Source organism: Poecilia latipinna, unplaced genomic scaffold (assembly GCF_001443285.1).
Source record: "Poecilia latipinna isolate Pla-1442-1.1 unplaced genomic scaffold, P_latipinna-1.0 Scaffold1303, whole genome shotgun sequence".
NCBI classification, from domain to species: Eukaryota; Metazoa; Chordata; class Actinopteri; order Cyprinodontiformes; family Poeciliidae; genus Poecilia; species Poecilia latipinna.
Window position 1 is genome coordinate 55,964 of NW_015113919.1, and position 19,320 is coordinate 75,283.

The 19,320-nt window shown below is 40.5% G+C and overlaps 1 protein-coding gene across 6 annotated transcripts; it reads right to left on the reverse strand.

The window, feature by feature from the left end:
• Positions 1 to 507: 507 nt before the first annotated feature.
• Positions 508 to 19,312, reverse strand: LOC106961461 (carnitinyl-CoA dehydratase). Of its 6 annotated transcripts, XM_015055207.1 has the most exons (8): positions 18,816 to 18,994; positions 17,727 to 17,818; positions 17,142 to 17,306; positions 13,211 to 13,308; positions 11,602 to 11,746; positions 2,935 to 3,084; positions 1,819 to 1,934; positions 508 to 1,267 (listed from the first exon to the last, which is right to left on the reverse strand). In XM_015055207.1, exons 2-8 carry the CDS (start codon positions 17,800 to 17,802, stop codon positions 1,160 to 1,162), a joined length of 858 nt encoding a protein of 285 aa, XP_014910693.1. In that variant the 5' UTR covers positions 17,803 to 17,818; positions 18,816 to 18,994; the 3' UTR covers positions 508 to 1,159. The 6 variants fall into 6 exon arrangements, with proteins under 6 accessions (XP_014910693.1, XP_014910692.1, XP_014910691.1 ...); XM_015055206.1 differs by lacking the exons at positions 17,727 to 17,818; positions 18,816 to 18,994 and adding an exon at positions 19,013 to 19,312; XM_015055205.1 differs by lacking the exons at positions 17,727 to 17,818; positions 18,816 to 18,994 and adding an exon at positions 19,013 to 19,311 and having other exon boundaries at positions 17,142 to 17,312.
• Positions 19,313 to 19,320: the final 8 nt, after the last annotated feature.

Sequence of the window (19,320 nt, forward strand, 5' to 3'; positions counted from 1 at the left end):
TTCTACCGCCTTGCACTGTGTGAGTCAGCTCGGGGTAACAAAAAGCAACAGATCCATGTTAAAAGCTTCGTGCGCCATTAATCTTTGTCGTGTCATATTAAACAAACATTGCCGGGATTGTAAAAAAAAAAAAAAAAAAGGGGTCGCAGCTGATCCCGGACCCAGTCGCTGTCACGGCGATCCAGATAAACGAGCAGACCAGACTGACAGGAACTTAAACAGCACTTAAGTTCTGCTATATTTATTTGACGCTGATCAGTTGAGCATGTTTGCAAGTGTGTGTTCATGGCATGAGGTGGAGCAGGTGATGTGTGTGTGTGTGCTGGGTGAACTGGAAGCAGAGGGAGGAGGAAACATTAAACAGGAGCTCTGTGTCCTGTCATCACAGCGTCTAGACAGGACACCTCCTAAACCTAATGAGGTTTTTCTGCGTGTGTGTGTCTGGATCACCCAGACAACTGTGCATCCACATAGACATTCACTGCTGTACACTTTGGGGTTTAGACCTTCTTGTGAAACTTTTATTAAAAACAGAAAAAAAAAAAAAGAGTTCAAACTTGCAAACAGCCATAAGCGTCATACGTACGATGTATTTGCACACATTTCTCTGAAGCTAAAGCCTACGCTTCGTAGCCACAGGAATGTTTACACCTGGCACAGATCCGACAAGAGGACTTCGGATTTAGTCACACAAGCTTGCACAGATATGCGAGCAGACTTATCAAGTGGTTTTCACATCAGTTCAAGGAATCGGTGACAAGATGGTGCAGGTTTGATGCTTTTTGAAGCCACTTTAGTCCTTTGTGTTGGGTTTGTTTTGTGGTAATCTGTTAAAGTCCTGGTTTGCTAAGCACACAAATATTTCTGAGAAATGATTTGATATGTTTTGAATAAATGGGAGAGGGGGGAGAAAAAGCTGAACTACAGGGCTATTTTTTACTACTTTAATACAGAAAATAATGCAATTAATGAAGATTTTATTTCCCATACGAAGCATACGGCACTGATCTTTACAAAACTTCATCATTGTGTTTCATATTCTTGATTTTTGCATGTTGTAAAGCAGTAATTATTCAATTGACTGCAACACAAGTTTGTGGCAACAATAGACTGAGATCACCTGAAGTCACAGTTCATAAGTCCTCCTACATGTGAAATGCTATGGGAATTTCCCTCCTCTTCCATATCCTGAAGAAAACTGGATTGCCCCGGGAATCGCTTCAGCCTGGATGACTTGGACTCCGTGATCAAATTCATACTGCATGGCCTGGACAGAGCAAAAGAGGAAAATTCAACCAATAAAAATGACTCAGAACAGGGGTTGCCACATGTAAGATGAACAGACATCCTGGAGAAAGCTACTTTTACAAACTCATCTACATAAACCACCCAGGCCAATATCTCAGATCAGAACAGGAGCTTTGCAGTATCTCAGTCATCATAGCGTCTTTAATGTGTCCAAAACTGCAATCGAAAAGGATGAATCGGATGCAATATTTTTGTAGGATTTTATATTTTAGGTGCCACACTCAAATTATACAAGTGGAGAATATCACAAAGAGCGTTTCATTGGGATTTTATGTCATGCATGGTTATCAAATTTCATTGCAAATAATGTGTGTGATTAGGCGCCTTTGCTCTCAGACCTTTTGGTGAATTTCTGATGCTAAGACGCCATCAGGTGTTAAAAACTTTGAACAACTTTCTTCTGTCCGTTTCTTTGTACGGACCAGAAGTCATTGAATTGGGTGTAAACTGAGAAACTGATCCGTCATTTAAACACTAGTGCTGCTGTGGACTGTGTGAAATGAAGAGTACCTGTGTGAAGGACTGGGCGTCGTAGCAGCTGAACATGGCTGAGGAGCGGTCTGTCCGCAGGCACTGCTGAGGGAAGGAGCTGATCTGCTCTGCCAGCTGCACAGCTGCCTGCAACGCTGTGATTGCAACGCAAAGCGAATCAATTTACCGGTGGCAGCTCTTGCATGAGCGACCGTCCGATCAATCAAAAGGCGGGAAAATGATTTAAATTCTGGAGGAGGACAAAACTCAAAGCATTCCTGCACAGAGCAGGTAGAATCATCTACGATTTAAGCATGTGGGTAGCCTCAAATCCCAGCTGAGTGGACAAACATAAAAGCAATAGTAAACTTGCTAAAGGTGCAACTGTCAGAGAGGTTTTATTTTTTTTTTTTTTTTTTAACATTGCATTTGTCCGAACACCCTTGTTTGATGCTGCCCTGGGAAACTACCCATATGGCGCATATCAAAAACTACTGCGGCAGCTTAGACACACAAACACAACGTATGTGTGCGCGGAATGGCAAACGTGGCTGCATGTGAAGGAAAATGCATGCAGAGTGCTTATGAAGAGTTACAAAGGAAAAGACTCCTCATAATGCGGCTGAGGGTTCCTAGCTTTACGTCACTACACCTCCTGACCCACATCAAAGCCCTGGACCCAAACCAGATCCCTCCTATGGAAAACACTAAACCTGCTGATGGCACACTTTGATGCTTCCTTTGTATGTTTAGAAGCTGCTACTTCTTCCTTTCCCTCTGATGTTAAATGTGTGCTAAGTGATTATCCTTCACAGGGCCAATTAGGCTGCGGATAAACTGTGGGTAGAAGAACTTCCTGAAAGAATTTAGCTAATCATCCTGCGACATCCAAAGCGGGGAGATGAGGGAATGAGAGACGGAGTCGTAATGAGCACACAGAACCTTAAACTGGATTGGATCTTTCAGGCATTAATGCAACACATCAATCCTCGGACTCCAGCTCCGTCCCTGATAGATCTTTAAGAATACGTTTCAATTTGCTCAAATAAATGCCCAGTTTTCAACAAGAAACTTGTTCGAAATGTTTCCTCTTTAAGATCTGGAAAAAAAAAACTACATGCAAGTAAGGCGACATATTCAAACTACTTTAAGTACCTTGACCGTCAGGAACAACTCGATTGGCCAGTCCGAAGGCTAGAGCCTCTTGAGCCCCGATCGGCCGCCCGGTCACAATCAGGTCAAGCGCTCTTGATAAACCAATGAGGCGAGGAAGCCGCACCGTCCCTCCATCAATCAGGGGAACTCCTAGAAAACCATTAGGGTTTAAGCATACAAACAAATAAATGAACAGAAGTAGAGAGTTTCCAAAATACCTTGAAATCCCATTTGTACCATTTGAGATCTACAGTTGAGCCAAAAATTACTCAGATATGGATTTAATTACATTTTGAAGCTACCAGCATGCTCCATCTGAGTGTAAATAAAAATAAGATTTCAGAGTAGCCCAGCAAGAGCCCCAGCTTTAATCTGACAGAGAATCTGTGGAGGGAGCTAAATATTAAGATGGTGGCAAGGAGGTATTCTATATTCAAAGATACATGATCAAAACACCAAAGGAAACATGGAAAAGCTCCACAGGAAGCATTTGCTGCCATGCCAATAAAGACTTTTCAATTGATCATTAAGAAGGGTATGATTTAATTATGTGCCTTTTTTTTTTAAATAAAATGCAAATAAAAAATTTTCAAAATCAATGACTCCTTTAGCACAGTTTATAGTCTCGTTTCCTGTCAGACACAATGGAACATTTTTGTTGAATTAAAATTTTTCAAACTGAAATCTGCCAGAAGTGTATGCAATTTTTAGATGAGCTTAACATGGGGCTTCATGTGTGTAGACAGGCTTTTAAACATGAAACATCTTCTCCTCCTGTCTACTTGAAATGAGCTAAAAAGCAGTCAAAAGATGGAAAAAAAAAAATTAAATAATTTCAGAAAGCCTTAAAAACTGCTGATCAAATCCACTTTAACAAGTTAAAAGAAGGTTTAATTTAAACCATTCCTACATAAAAATAGCATTTGGTCAAATGAAAAGGAGTTTGTACATGCATGAAAGTACATGTTTCCGTAAAAATAAATTCTGAATATACTCAAAATCTGAACAAAAACATAAGGTAAACTATTCCCTACAAGGTAAGCCACTGTGTGAGTGTAATAAGGGCATCATCTAATACTCCTGGCAGTGCAGAAACGCAGGTTGCTTATGTCAGTGGGAACAAAGCTCTGAAATGGCTTCGCTCCTATACTTTCTTTACATCTGGTCATACGAGCTCAAACTTCTCACTGGTATTCTCACAGGAAACGTTTTTAATTATATATTATTTCCCCGTCCCACAGAGACTCGGGGCTGGGAGGAAAGAGCGAGTGCACTGCAAGGAACAGTCAGCTTCTGGCATTTATCCTAATTTCTAAGGAGCACCAGCTGGAACTGGCACACTTTCTCCCGATCGGTTCCACACCACAATCCCAACTCCCTAATTCCTCCAAGTCACTGATTCCATCTGACCACCCCTTATTGGGAGCACATGTGTCGAACATGTTGCTATAACCCCACATCATCATGCTTCCCTTCAGGTTGCATTTTCCTCTTTCTTCTCCTCTGCATGCGAAACGGTAACAAGTGACCAGATTGTACTTATGCTTTTCTGTGTTTGTTGCCATACATGTGGCAAGCTGACAAAAGATTGTGATCAAGCTCAGATTGAAGAGGGTTTCCACACTGTTGGTAACACAAGACTTCATCCAGTTTTACAGCTGATTGTAATCAGAGAAGTGTTTTACACAGACTTTGAAGATAAACACCTGGAGCAGGTGGAACATAGCACCAATATTACCTAAATTCTTTTGTTTTTAGCTAAATATACAAATTACACAGATCCCTGGAATATAAAAAAGGCATGTGTAATGGAGTTGGATTTGGTCCAGGACACTTCTGTTACCTCCTTACTGGGTTCCTCTCTTCTTGTTATTAATAGACCTGTGGTAATCCAGTGGCCTCAGGTCATAAATCATCTCAATCTTGTCAGATTTCCATTTCATTGTCCAACAGTACAAACTTTTACAGTTCTCAAACGCTGGAGTTTCTGATACTTGAGCGGCAGACATATTGCGTCTCCTCAGTCATCACCCTAGTCGATGAATTTCTTTGCTTTCAACCATCAGGCAAGAATCTAGGTCTCTTCATCAAAACTTACTAGTCTGCTTATCAGGAGCGCCTTGCTAAAACCAGGCTGGAATCTGTTTTATCGTTAGAGATCCCAAATTTGTTGTGGCATAGATCCCACAAGTGTTCAAAATGTTAGATTGTCTACACCTGAAGTAGAGTTAGAGAGGTTATAGTCTTTGACGTGGTCGTCTTGGGTTCAATGACTGATCTTGCAAACCTTGCTGCACATTTTTCTCCACCTTTCTTTTGCCTATTTTATATCTAGTAACTGTCAATAAAGGGCCTCTTGTGCCAATTACATTTTTTTTTTAAATGTGACATTACAAATATGACAACATCCTGCAAATATCTCGACTTTGTCCAACACCACGATGCCCGTCTCCCATACTATGACCTCCCAAAGGAAGTAGATTAAGATCTGGTGGCTCTGGAGGTCTTTAGGCAACAGTCAGCTCTTTGTCACGTTTAAGAATCCAGTTAGAGATGTGAATTATCCTGCTGGAAGTAGCCATCAAGAAACACTGGTACACTGTGGTCATAAAGGAACAGACATGGTCAGCAACTACACTTCAAATGGTACTAAGAGGCCTAAACTGTATCAAGAAAAAAACATTACGTCAGCTGTTTTTAAAGCAAAATTCTGTGCCTACATCTCTTGTTTCTAACCAGAGGGTATTAAAGCTAGCCTTAGGTGTCCATTAAGAAACCTGCCTGCTCGCTCCAACTCCACATAGGGGGGTGGAGCGCGCCAAAGGAGGACAAAGCCCGACTTAAAGGCCAAGAGATAAAGAGGCAGGTTGACCTCCAGTCTGTCTGATTTTGGTGCTGCTGTTGGCACCACTGCTATCAGCAAACGGAAGGATGATCTTCCTTCTTATCCTCCGCGGCCGTCTCCTGCACCTCCTCGCCCACGGTCTCTCTGATAGTACGGCCTCTCGGGTGCTGTTTGACAGACCTCTGCTTTGTCACACATAATAAGACTGGCAACGATGGTGAATTGCTCCTTGAAGCAGCTTCCGACTAAAAACTTTGTGTTTGATTTGAAGGTGGAGACGTTTTGTTTTGGTAGGAGGCATTTTGCGTTAGTGATCCAAATGAAAGATAAATAAGATGACGTTTCACCATTTACTTCCCAGTAATGCACAAACCCATTTGAAAGGAATCTGCAGCCATCTTGTCTTAAACTCAGATATGTTTACTGTCAAAGCAGAGGCTTGTTATTGCCAGGTTGGACATGAGTCAGCACAGCCTATTGTTATATAACCACATGTAAGAAGCAGCTTGTTTCCTGCAGCACGGGGTCATCACTGCTTATCTGACGGGAATGAAGGAGAAGTCTGGAAGAAAAGAAGAATCATTGTGCTTTATCTGCTTTCTGCACACTTTGATATGCGCTAGCCCCGAGGAAGCAGCACAATGCACGAGCCATTAATATCTAACTGGCAATATCTCCCTGAAAACACTGAAATTCACAGAAAAGGTTATCTGGGAATTAGCTGGAACCAAACATCCGCCAGTCCACAGACACTTATGAAGCAAGAACGCTGTGAAACATGACACACTCGGGGACTCTAGCTGGCTCCTGGTCCTGCTGGCACCCTGACCACATCAAAGCTAAACCTACCACAATGGCCTCCCATGAGGGTAATGCGATTAAGTTTGATGTGGATTAACGGTTTCCGGATAACTCCAGACTAAATGGACAGAGGCGAAAGAGCGGACTTTCAGGCGGAAGTTTGAAGCTTTGAAATGCTTGCTGGGAATCAATTAAAATATTTCAGTCGGGTTGGGTCGGAGATGGGTGCCACACTTTTAATTTGATTTCATGACTTTTGACCGACGAGGATGAAAATGAGGCCCCCAAACATCCCATACTCCATGTGCATGTTACAGCCAAAAGCTTCAATGGGAAAAAAAATTTTGTTTTTTTTTGCGTCAGACCAAATCACAATAGTAAGAAATTGCTACACGTCTTTGGAAAATAGTGCATAGTTTCCAAATGTTTTTACATCACCCAAAGAAGTGAGGCAAGCATTTATATTAAGAGCCCCAGAGTAATAACTTTTGTTGCAATTACAGCTGGAGATCTTTTGAGGTATGACTCTACCACTGTTACACATCAAGAGACTAAATCATTTCCCAATTCCTCTTAGCAAAGCAGCACAAGCTCAATTACATTGGTTAGAAAGCATCTCCTATCATACATTTTCAAGCCTCACCACAGATTCTCACATCTGAACTTTGACTAGGCTCTTCCATCTTCCATTGCAACCCTGACTGCATTTTAAGGGTTGATTTCTTCCTGAACGGTAAGCCTCCACCAACCTCATTGGTCTTTATGATGATGTTTGTTGGCTAATGTTCTCTCTCAAGCCACTGAAGATTTTTCTTCCACAAAATAATTATGCAATACTTGGTGTTGGCTTGGCATAAAATCCCATCAAAATACATTGAGTTTTGTAGTTTTAACATGATGAAAACTCTTAGACTGCAATATAAAAACTAATTTACAGGAAGGCATTGCAATTATCACAATATCTGCACTACATGCTAAGGCTTATTCAAATTTATTTTGAAGGGTCTTTTGCTTTTGGACAAATGTAAATTCAGTTGTTTAATCTGAATGTTTTTGAAAGAGTGATGCTCACATGTGTTTACGCAGTTGTAACCCTGTCTGTATTCCCAACACATCAGCGTGACAGCTCTGTTCATTCATTCTTCATGAAGGGAAAAGGCTGCAGATTAAACAGAGCTGGTTTGAAGTCGGATGATGTAATTGGTGCACTATGTCGGTCAGGTTCAGACTCTCTGAGCAGGTGTTTGGATTGGCTGATTTCAAGTTAGCTCTTGGATTGCGGTTTGACTTTGGTTCAAAACCCCAGCTTCTTTTCTTCCTCTCCATCAGTCTTGCGCAGCTACGGAGACGGGACTTAGAGCTGACGATGGGAAATGGAGAAGAAGCGGGGACTCGAAGGATTCACAAGATTAGGTGGTGTGTATTTTGGAAGGGTTTCATTTTCAGTCACAAAAAAAAAAAAAAAAGAATCAAAGCAGTGACACTGGATCAACCTTGAACAACCCCCCAGGATTTGGGTTCTTGAATGAAATATTAGAACTTTTAAGTTACATTTTCATATGCCAGTTTTTTTTTTCCTGCTTTACTTGTACCTCTGGTTTAAGGAGCCAAAATAACATTGGAGATTTAAGAAAGCACTGTGGGTTTTCATTTAGGTCTCTGAGAACTCAAAGAGCTGTAGACTCTAATACCAGATTCCTGTGATGCAACCTTCTCCTCCTTCTCATTTCCTCTCTGGCATAGCCGAGGGGCCCCAGACAGGAAGCCACAGGTTTCGGCAGCCAATACCATGCCAGAAAACTGTCAAATCCTTGTGGTAGCCATTGGCCCACATCAGAGGAGCACAGCGCGTCTCTGAGGGGTTTTCAACTCCAAAGCCACCAGGGATTCCCTCAGGCGACCGCCATCTGTGCCCTACCCAAAATCGGTTACAGAATCTGTCCATTAAAAGGAAATAATGGCTAAGAGACACTGAATCTTTAAATAAACTGAAGAACAGCAATGCCTTTGTTGATAGAGGGATTTTTTTTAAGTCGTTTAAATTGGCTTAAAACAAAGTTAATTCTTTTTTGTCTTATAAATCCTCCGTTTGTCTTGTTCTGCTTCATTAAATTCTTCTAATGTCCCTTTATCTATATTTTCATCTAAAGAAAACCGTCGTCCGAGTTGAAAAGTTAAGACGTCAGTTGTGCAAGGTTAAACTTTGCAGAAAATGTTCATGGATATGCACAGCCCTGAGCGAAAAAGTAATAACCGTTCTTAACTGTAGCATCAAATAAAAAAGACATAACAGCAGTTTTAACTTAGCTGGAGGAAACAACTCAAACGTGTTGACAAATAAGCCTTGAAAATGTGAGGCAATGACACACCAGAAAATTAATCACTGGGGGAGAAATGTGCAACTTAATATGTAAAAACCGCAGCAACATTTCTCCCTGCCTGACATAGTTGTGAGCTGATGGAAGACACTGGACTTGCTGAGCGTTTGTAGATAGAGAGGAATAAACCTGCACTAATATGCTCTGAAGTTTCAAACATTTCTCTCCAACCAAGTAGCTGAAATGGTGGTACAGATATGTAAACTTAATGAATAGTAATTTTAAGATGTACACTCTGTTCATTTTCCAAAAAGCAATACCTGGATATATATATATATATATATATATATATATATACACACACATATATATTTGATTGAATCGAGACTATAAATTGGTTAAGTTAGGAAATAATCGGATGTCATGTCTAATAAGAGCTTAAACAAATGCTCTCTGTAAATCTATTTCACTGTGGGAGGCGATTAGATTTTTTTCAAGCCAAGAAATGGTGCAGAAAAATCCAATTTAGTGTATTTTTTTGTTCAAATTAATTTCTATATGTTCCACTAACTTAAATGACAAAGTAATACAAGTGAAAAATGCTAAGTAATAAAACTGAGAAGCCCCCATGATGTCTCTTAAACTGGAAAGTGACAACACTTAACACAAAAGACTCAGAGCTCTGCCAGGACGCTCTCCTGTTAAATTACAGGCTCCAAATGAAAAGTTTTTCATGTTTATACTCCAAGTCTAGTACTCTCTGTAATTTGTAGTAAAAAGCTGTATTTATAAACACCCTGGTTATATTTCAAGCCCTCTAGAAGCATAGCTAAAACCTATGGAAGAGTTGCTGAAGGGAAGTGAAGCCGCTCTTTACACGCTGAATTGCAGGACGGGGTTTTTTGTGGGGGGGAATCCGGATCAGCTCTGTGTGTGTTTACAACAGAAAACTCCATGTTTTAGAAGTATAGTTGAGTCAGGCAGCAAGCCTCACCAGTAAAAATGCCAAAAAGGGAAAATGTTTATAAGGAAATTGTGACACAAATAACCCGTAAGCCCTGCTTGGCTACGCTGTGGAAACCTGGCAGTTGGTCGTTTCCTCCTCTACTTATCAAAGCTGCCCAGCAGACTGTGGCCATGAAGCCAAAAGGTCACGGTCGCCATCGTTATCGCTTGGAGGCCCTGTCCTTGCGCACAAACACGAGGAGGCTGTAGTGATAACAGAGGACATAGTAACGACGCTGAAAAATAGAAACAAAGTCGACTTCCTGGCACGAGGAGACGGATGATGAATGTTTGGATGCAAAGAAAACAGACGGTTGTTTTTGGAGTCAGGTATCGTAAGATGAGAAAAACATACAACATTTGAACATTTCTAGAATCGAACTGAAAGATGCCAAGTTCTACTAAAACTAGAAAAAAAAATAAAAATATGAACATCAGTGTTGATTTTTTTTAAGGAACACAGTTTAATTTAGGAGAGTTTCCCTAGATTGGTAAAGTTTATCAACACACAACTGAGAAATGCCCGTTTATATATTTTTTTCCATCAAACAAAACCCAATACCTACCATAAAGAAAAGGCTAAAACAAGATTCCTGAGCTGCTTGAAAGGCTTAAAGATTAGTTTGACTTTAGGAGGAATACTTAGTGACACCTAAGAAAATGTGTTTTGTTATTACCTAAGAAAAGTCATTAATAGGGGTTTTTGCCCTTTAAACTATTGCAGCATGGTCAAAAGCACACAGTAATGCTGATTAACTGTGAGACTGAAAGCTAAAGCTGTCTTGGAAGAAAAGGGGCAGAGGAACTCGCTCTTTGCCCATTTTCTGACAATTCAAGAGACATAGCATCAAAGTACATCCAACTGGTCAGAAATGGGCCAAAGAACTAGCTTGATCTTGCCAGAACAAAAAACGCTTCACAATGTGCAACAATGAGAGTTACTGTGTAGCAGCAGCAGCATCTGAGACTAAAATAAGCAGCATCAAAGTAAAATTAATCTGCAACTTCTTGGCCGTTTGCAGAGATATCCATTTCCAGAGGAAAGCCACCCTGTGATGACTTTGGCCTTATCCTTCTGTTTAAGAAAATAAAAACGCATTGTAGCTGGTGAACAATGTTGTTTTCGAAACAGGAAACTCTGGAAGTTTGTTCACTCTTAAATATACAGGACAGAGTCCTATGAACTAAGATGGATGGCTGAACTGGCTGCACAGGGCAACACTGGCCAGGTCAAATCTGAAGGACAATTTACTTCATGTCTGGTTTATCACTGGTTAAGAGCAGAGTTCACTCTGAGGTAAACGTTCAAAACTTTTGACAATAAATATTTAAGAAAGAAATAATCCAGTTGAAATGAGTGTAGGATCAACCACTGGGAAGTCAGATGACTGGTCATCACATATTTCTGGACAAAAATACAGATAAAATGACCATTGGAGTCACAGCAGACTCCAACTGGACTGAACAAACTTGAGTTTGACAGATAAATCATTCTAGGAGTTTTGTCACATACTGTGGATGTTGTCCGTACTACTAGGCCAGAGCAGAATATGGGAAAACTACTTCTGCCAAAACCAAGCTGCAGTAAAAGCAACCCGCATAAGTAAGTGAGCAGACCTGATGTTATTGCACATGTTATAAAAGCTCAAAATTAATGATCAAATCTCAATTAGGCCTATAGGGCAGAGAGCGACCTACCAAATCTGCGGCAGAAGACCCCCATGACGGCGCTCTCCTCCACCACCCTCAGGTCAGCCAGCAGGGCCAGCTCCAACCCTCCAGCCACAGCGAAGCCGCTCACAGCCGCTATCAGCGGCTTCGACAGCTGCAGACGCGACGGGCCCTGGAGGAAACGGCTGGATCAGTCAACCCCGCACATACGCAGGACGTCGTTATGCTGCATGGCGATCCAAACGACTGAAGTCATCATGCAGGATGTAAACAGAGTAAACAAGGAGTGCGTATTATCACCACTTCACAGCGATTTATGCTCGTAACGCTGCTCGGTAAAACGTTCCAGGCTTCATTTTCTAATTCATTTCTCAGACTGTCAAACAAATGAGGAACAAGAGGATTCGAGTTTTGACCACAGCTGAACAAATGAAGCCGTTTGTTTTTCCTGTATGAGGTCTCATGTTCTGCATAGGAGGTCCACTCAATCCCAACCACCTACAGCAACACACAGGCCAAGCATTTTTATGGAGACTGTATTTCTCCATAAAAATGTTACTGTATAATATTTAGATTGTTAATCCATACCAACTGTTTGCAAGAGAGCATGAAGCTACAGTAAACTGCTTGGGTTTTCGTTAACCCATTTTTATCTTTTGCAAGTTAGAACCACAAACCTTTTATGCAAGACTGAAACAACAGAGAAAATAAATATAAAGAGGAAGAAAAACTATTTTTGGCTCTTATTTTTTTTTTTAAATAAATAAAAATATGAAAATGGTGGCTCGGATTTGTTTTCAGCCCCTGTGTATGTGTGGCTGAAACATGGTGGTGGCAGGATTGTGCTGTGGGAATGACAGAGAAGATGGAGTTAAATACTTGGCAATCCAAACAGAAAGCCTGTCCAGGGCAATGCTACTTCTGGTCAGACAGTGGCGCCAAACTCGCAGCTGATTAAGAAAACGACGGGGAAGAGAGAGTAGAAGAAGAAAAGGAACAAGGACACACGTTTCCTAAATAGTGAGTGGCATCAATGAGCGAATAATTTAGCTCTTAGAAACAAATAGAACTGAAACATTGATATCATAATGAGAAATCAATTTGTTCTCTTTTCTGTTTTTTTTTGTTGTTGTTCTCTTCCAAGTAGTCAGTGTAAAGACCATCACATTATTGGAGATTAGATTAGTTAGATTTGCAGCTGTAATTGCAAAAAAGTTGCTCCATATAATAATTAGTGGGCAGAATATGAATGCACATCACACCTTTAAGATTTTACTCAACATCTTAATTATTCTCTACTTTGTGTTCTCAATAACATAACCCAAACATAAATTCAATGGAAGTTTGTGGCTATAATGTCAAAAAAACAAAAGGTACAAATGTTGGCAGTCACTGTAACCCATACCCAGCAGTAGCAGAGGAGTACCAGAGGCATCTCTTCTACTTTATTACTTAAAACAAAAATGTTCCTAACTACCTGCTCTCTCAAACATTTTAAAATAAAAACAATTACTAGCAGCCTGAACTTCTGGTTTTAGATTTTACGATTTACATGATTACAGATTTACATGACATTGAAATGTAGATGTAAACCTCACAAGTACACACATGCAATCACAAACCGAGCTCTGCTCACCATTGGGCCAGGACCCTTTGTGACATCTTGCTCCAATTTAAGGGGGGCTTTTTGATTGGCCAGCATTTTCAGATCATAACCAGCGCAGAAATTCCCTCCTGGAAGAGACCGCAAAATTACAAAGTATGGCAAGAGAGGAAGGGAAAATGATGAGGAAGAAAGAAAGAAAAAAAAAAGGCTGCAATTTGGCTTGCAGCTCGCTTTCTTTTGGCTCGCTGGCACACAAATCCTCCTCCTTCCCTGAAGGATGTAAATTCAATGCATAGGCGCAGACCGTGCATGTGCTCACATGCATCATACTCTCATTAATGGGCAAGTAATGCAGTGCAGCCACAGGTCTCTTCCACTGGGTTCATGTGGTAATTACAACATTGCCCAAGAGGCAAACAAATACTATGTCACTGTCTAAGGCAGGGACTCATAAAATCCTCCTCTCTCTGTAATGTGACAGTAATGAGAATGATCGTAATGAACACATGTGCCAGCAACACCCATCAACTGGGAGCTCTGATTACAGCTGTGGGTCAGCGTTGGGTTGTTGGAGGAAAAACTGTGTGTCATCCTGTTTATGGGAGCAGCACTGGAAACGAGCGTCCTACGCCAGTCAGACCGTTTAAAGAAACGTGAAGAGCAAGAGCTGCGCGCTTTTATTCACAAGACATCAGCACAGAAAATGTGACACAATCGTGTAGGAGATGATGCATTATGAGGGCAGACTAATGTCATTTAAACGTGTAAAATGATCATTTTACACGCACAATAAAAACAAATGAGACGTCTGCCGTGAAAGTCTAATTTGCAGTGCTATTTATACCTCTTTGAACCTTTTTTTTTTATATATATTTCGGTATGTTACAACAGCAGACATATTGAATGGGGAGATTACACAATAGACCAATACAAAGTGGAAGGAAGTGGAAGGAGTAAGACTCGTGGTTATTTTATTTGCACATAAAGTCTGCCAAGTGTGGCTCACATTTGTGTTCAACCCTCCTCAGTCAACAGGTTGTAGACGGTTTTTACACCTCAAAGGAAGAGAAGTCCGTCAACTTTCTTTGACAAAAAGTTCAAGCTCAGCCACATTAGACGGAGAGCGACTCAGTCCACCGATTCTCAGTTACATTTAGTTCTAGACTTTGACTGGGTCATTTTGATAAGTTAATATAATTTGATCTGAACTAAGACATGCAAGCTCTGATTGGATGGTAGGGGTCTTTGTACAACTGGAAGGTTAAACTGCAGTCTCAGCCTCAAAAGGTTTTCTTTCACAACTTATCTGCATTTACCTTCATCTGTCTTCGGAGCAGCTTCCCCGATTCTGCTAAAGAGAGCTTGCTAACGTCACTATGTCTCACATTGGGGGATCTTGTGCATAAAAAATGCCTGCCATACTTTTTCAGATTGTGAAACCCACGTAGTTTTCCTTCCACTTTGCAGTAATGCTTTAAAACAGTATTGTGTGACTTTCATAAAGTATGTTTTCTACATATTAGTTATTACCACAATGTCGCGACAGTACGATACATCTAATCATTTAGTAATAATAATTGTAGTTTAATTATCTCAGCTTTTAAAATAAAACTGTTTATTTGGTATACATTAATAAAATCCATCTTGCTTTGTGGCTCTAGAAAATTTTTATTTCATAGCAGCGAGTTCAAAAGCGGTTCTTAGAATTTAAAAGTTTGTCGACTCCTGGTCTGTGATATAAAATACATTAAATTGTGTTGTTGAATCGCAAGTGAATATGAAAAAAATCCACCAAGATGAAAACTTTGAATATTATGACATTAATTCTGGCTATAGAGTGGTAGTTTATGCCACATCTGGAGCAGGTGGTGAGGGATTTTCCCTACATTAATCCTGAATCCTACAGCATAATGCTGCTCTTGTACAAAATGATTTAACTCCTGTCCAGAGCTGAATCGCTATCTTGTTATCTTGATCCCCAACTTCCCCAGCAAACAGACTGAAGTCGAACCGGACAAAGAGGCCCACATAAGTGTACGTTTCTTTAGATAAAAGCATCTACTGCTTATCAAAACAATTCGGGCTCCTAGATTGAGTTGCCAAACTATTTGACACAGCAACTAAAATAAAAGCGTCTGACTGAACAAGACAATAGAGTTCTTTAACGTTTAATTCAGTTTGGCTCATCAGGACAGGAAAACAATAGCAGCTTCGACATCGAATTCTTGATATTGCATTTGTGGCTCAGAGCCAATATGTTAAAGTAGAAAGTAATTCACTTTATTGATGAGGCTTAATATTAGGTTTAAAATAAGAATATGTGACGATCTTTGAAGCCATTACCTTAAATGTCATCGATATTCACTACTGTTTCTATAAATGATCAAAGTACAACAAAATGATATCTTAAACAATTTGCCACTTTCTGCGTTCATTTAATGTGACGCCAGTGCTGCTTTACCCAGTTAGCATCTGCTACGGCCTTTTAGTCATGGTAAGCAACACAGCTGACACAGAATCCAAAGCTTACCTGGCTAAAAAGCTACTCCCAGAAACCTGAACGTGAAATCATCAAAACAAACGTCCCAGCAAATTCAACCCCTGCTGAAAGCAATTACTCTCAACTTCATAAGTAAAAAAAAGAAAAGAAAAATGAGCGGGCTGAGAGAGTGACTGTGTCAGTGTTAATTTGACCTAAATGGATTCCGTATGTTTGCAGAAACATTACATCCACGCTGGAACCTCCCTGCCTGTCGTTTTACGGCACCGAGGCGCTGCTAATCACCACCGAGGGGTCGGCCGGCTTCTCGTGATGGAGCAGCAGCGGATGATAGCCCGCTGACAGAAATGTGGGGTGTGATCGCTGAAACGCAAGGCTGACTTTTGCCCGTTTAAAGCGAGCCGCTACGTAGACCAGATCCGTCTGCAGCCATCGTGTGGAGAGGCAACAAATTATACAGTTTGAGGCCACGGCACACACCTCACACAGGCTGGTCCCCGGCCGAAGACGATGTTTCCACTGGGGGAAGGCGTTTACGCACCGTGTGCTATGATTAGAGCTGTGACCTGATCCTGGTCCAGCAGGGCAGGTCACCTCGCAGGTGTTTGTGTTCACGGTCTGGGTTTTCTGGGCATTCCCGTCCAAGCATTTTGAGGATGATGGAAACAGAAGATGCTTTAGTTTTCAGAGCTGCATGAAGTTCAGCGCTTTTGTTGTATTGCCGTAAACCGATGCAACTTGTGTAAATTCAGTACAGTTCACTGAAAGGTGCAAGTGTTAAAAAAACACTTGAAATGGGTTTTGCTTGTGTAAATTTCCTGTTTGCTTGTTTCTGAAGTCAAGAAAAGAGCTCCAGTCTAGAGTGTTAACTTGTGATTATTTTTCAGAAGTAATGCTAAAATGGAAATTTTTTTTCTAAGACAGATAAAGTTTGCAACAAGGACAGATATTAAATATCTATAATCTGAGAGATGTGGAAAAAAAATGTATCCATATTTATACAAAAGAGCAAATGCTCTTTACTTGAACCAATAATATTTCTGTCATTAAAATGTTTTAAAGGTTGAAATTGTCTTGGTTTTATCTTTTCTTGCTGTTGTATAGCACAGCACACTTTTAAAAAGAGATTTTTAATCTCAATGAGTTTCTCTTCCTGGTGAAATAAAGGTTACAAACAAATATTTTTTTAGCCACATAAGTATCTTCATATAGCACCTTTTATGCTTTCTGTGCAAAACAAGGGAAGAAGGAGGAGTTTCAGAACAGCCAGTCGGAGATTTTTCTTTTTCATTTTTACCTTTTGAACGTCTCAGGCTTTACACTTTTTCTCTGTCCGGTATAAATTTGGTAGCAAATGACAACAAATACACAATTTTAAAATCAAAAAGAAAAGCAAAAAGTTATGAATCTTTTTCTGACTGACATGAAGCAGAGACTCAAGATTTTACTAGCATTGTTTACCTATCCCATGCAGAACAGCCACGTTCAAGTCAGGGTCGCTGTCGAAGGCCTGCAGCTCATCCAGCAGACGACTCGCTGTCTCCTGGTTCACCGCGTTACGCACCTCTGGTCGGTTTATTGCCACGGTAACCACGGATCCCCTTCGCTCTGAGACCACGGTCTGACCTGCAGCCAATGACAGACTGCGTGTGAGATGCACAGACTGAAAAAAACAAAAAAACAATATGGGTCTCAACACTTGGGAGGAGGATGTCTGCGCTGGTGTGAGTTGTGTTTATGTGCGCTACGTATCGTGGCTCGAGGTTGGACCAGGCAGCCGACCTGACATTGTTTAGGTTCATCCCAGGGATTCCAGCTGCTTCCCACACCCACAGGACGCTGCCTCCAGAGGAGACGAGGCCAGGGAAACAAAGCGACTGGATGCGTGAGAGACGCTGACACAGACTGCTAAACCAAACCCAGTGGAGGATGAAATGCAAAGGCAATTTGTCTCAGGCGAGCTTTCGACTCTGCTACACCTTAAACAAACACGGTAATTACACAGAGCTGAGCGAGCTCCAAGGAAGTGAACCGCATCTTAACTACCTCTGTGGGACGTTGTTTGCAGTTTTATTTCAGGAACATTTTGTGGCAGAAACACTGGAGGGAACTTTTGCATCATGCCTTAAAGTGAAATTCTGAACAAAAAAAACAGACAAAAAAAAGCATATGTAAAGAATCACAAGTAGTATTAAAAGCAATGTATCTCAAAATGATATAAAAACAATGGAAAATGGAAAATTTGTGATAGTTGCAAACAGCTAAATGTTATATATTCCTCTATTCCGAAGATCTATGCTACACCCTATATCTGTACACTGAGTTCTAGGAATTAATCAAAGTTATGCAAGATTCAAATATATGATCTCATCTTCATATTCTCAATGTTTCATTTAACAATACAAACTGCATACATTTTCTCCTGGAAACTTTGCAAACTGGGAATGAATAAGTTAACATTTCACTTACACTAGGGAACAAAATATTGCAGTTAGCAATCATGTGTTAAAAAGAAACCAATTGAGATCGTCAGTAAACCATAAAATCTGACAGTGTAATTGACACATTAGTATTTATTTCAACTACTTTTCTGCTGCTAGTTCAGAAAATCAATACATTCTTAGTTCACGTTTCAACATATGATAAAATTATTTAGTTCTGTTTAGCAGTTGTACCACTTCTTAACGTGACTTGTGTAATGAAGGAGCCTTTTCTATAACGGGTCTGTTCTGCGATTGTGAAACCAGTCTTAACTGCAGTGCAAGATTTATTACCAAAAAGATCATGGCGGTTTTTATTCTTTTATTTCTTTATTTATTTTTGCCTTTGTGATACTAAATATCAGACATTTTTAGTCTACATCACCCGTCTCTACAGTGGACTTACTATTATTTTAAAAATCAGACAAAACCATCAACAAACGGATTTAAAAAAAAAAATCCTAAAATTAGAATTAGTATTTACGTTGAGGGAGTTTCCGTTTGTTTACTTTAAACAAATGATTTATTAATATTATTAGCAATGGAAAAGTTGATAGCCGCGCTCAGAAAACATACATCTTTTTCTAAAAGTCTCACTGGTCAATTTTCAACAACTTTCACGACAAAAATCTGAGGGTAGTCATTCCGTACTTACATTGCATGATGAAGTAGCTGATATTGTAACTCACAATATCCTTCAATTTGTGTTATTTTTGCAGTTTCCATCCCTCTCTAGATTTCTGCATTTAATGTCAAATGAGCTACAGGTGTGTCAGAGCCTTCTTCTGCAGTGTCATCACGGTGTCCTCTGTTGCCACCTACAGTTCTCATTACGCTATTGCACACTCTTACCTGTCCCCGCGTCTTCGCCACCCGTCGAAGCGCTGTAGGGTTTTGTTGTTTTCAAAGTCATGCTCCCACACTGACTTAATATTCTGCCTTGATGCGTAGCGGCGAAAACTTGCCCAAGAAAATGTTTTAGCGGCATTGCAAACATTTTCTTTATGGGACACTCAGACGCTTAGAAACTCACAAACGATTTCGAAATGACACTCAAACGCTTTTAAAAGCAGTCAGTCTAAGAGCTGAGCTCTGCTGGGAAGGCGCAACCCTCTCATGGGTCCTGATAGAAACCGCAGTCAAAGTGCTGAAGGTTCTGA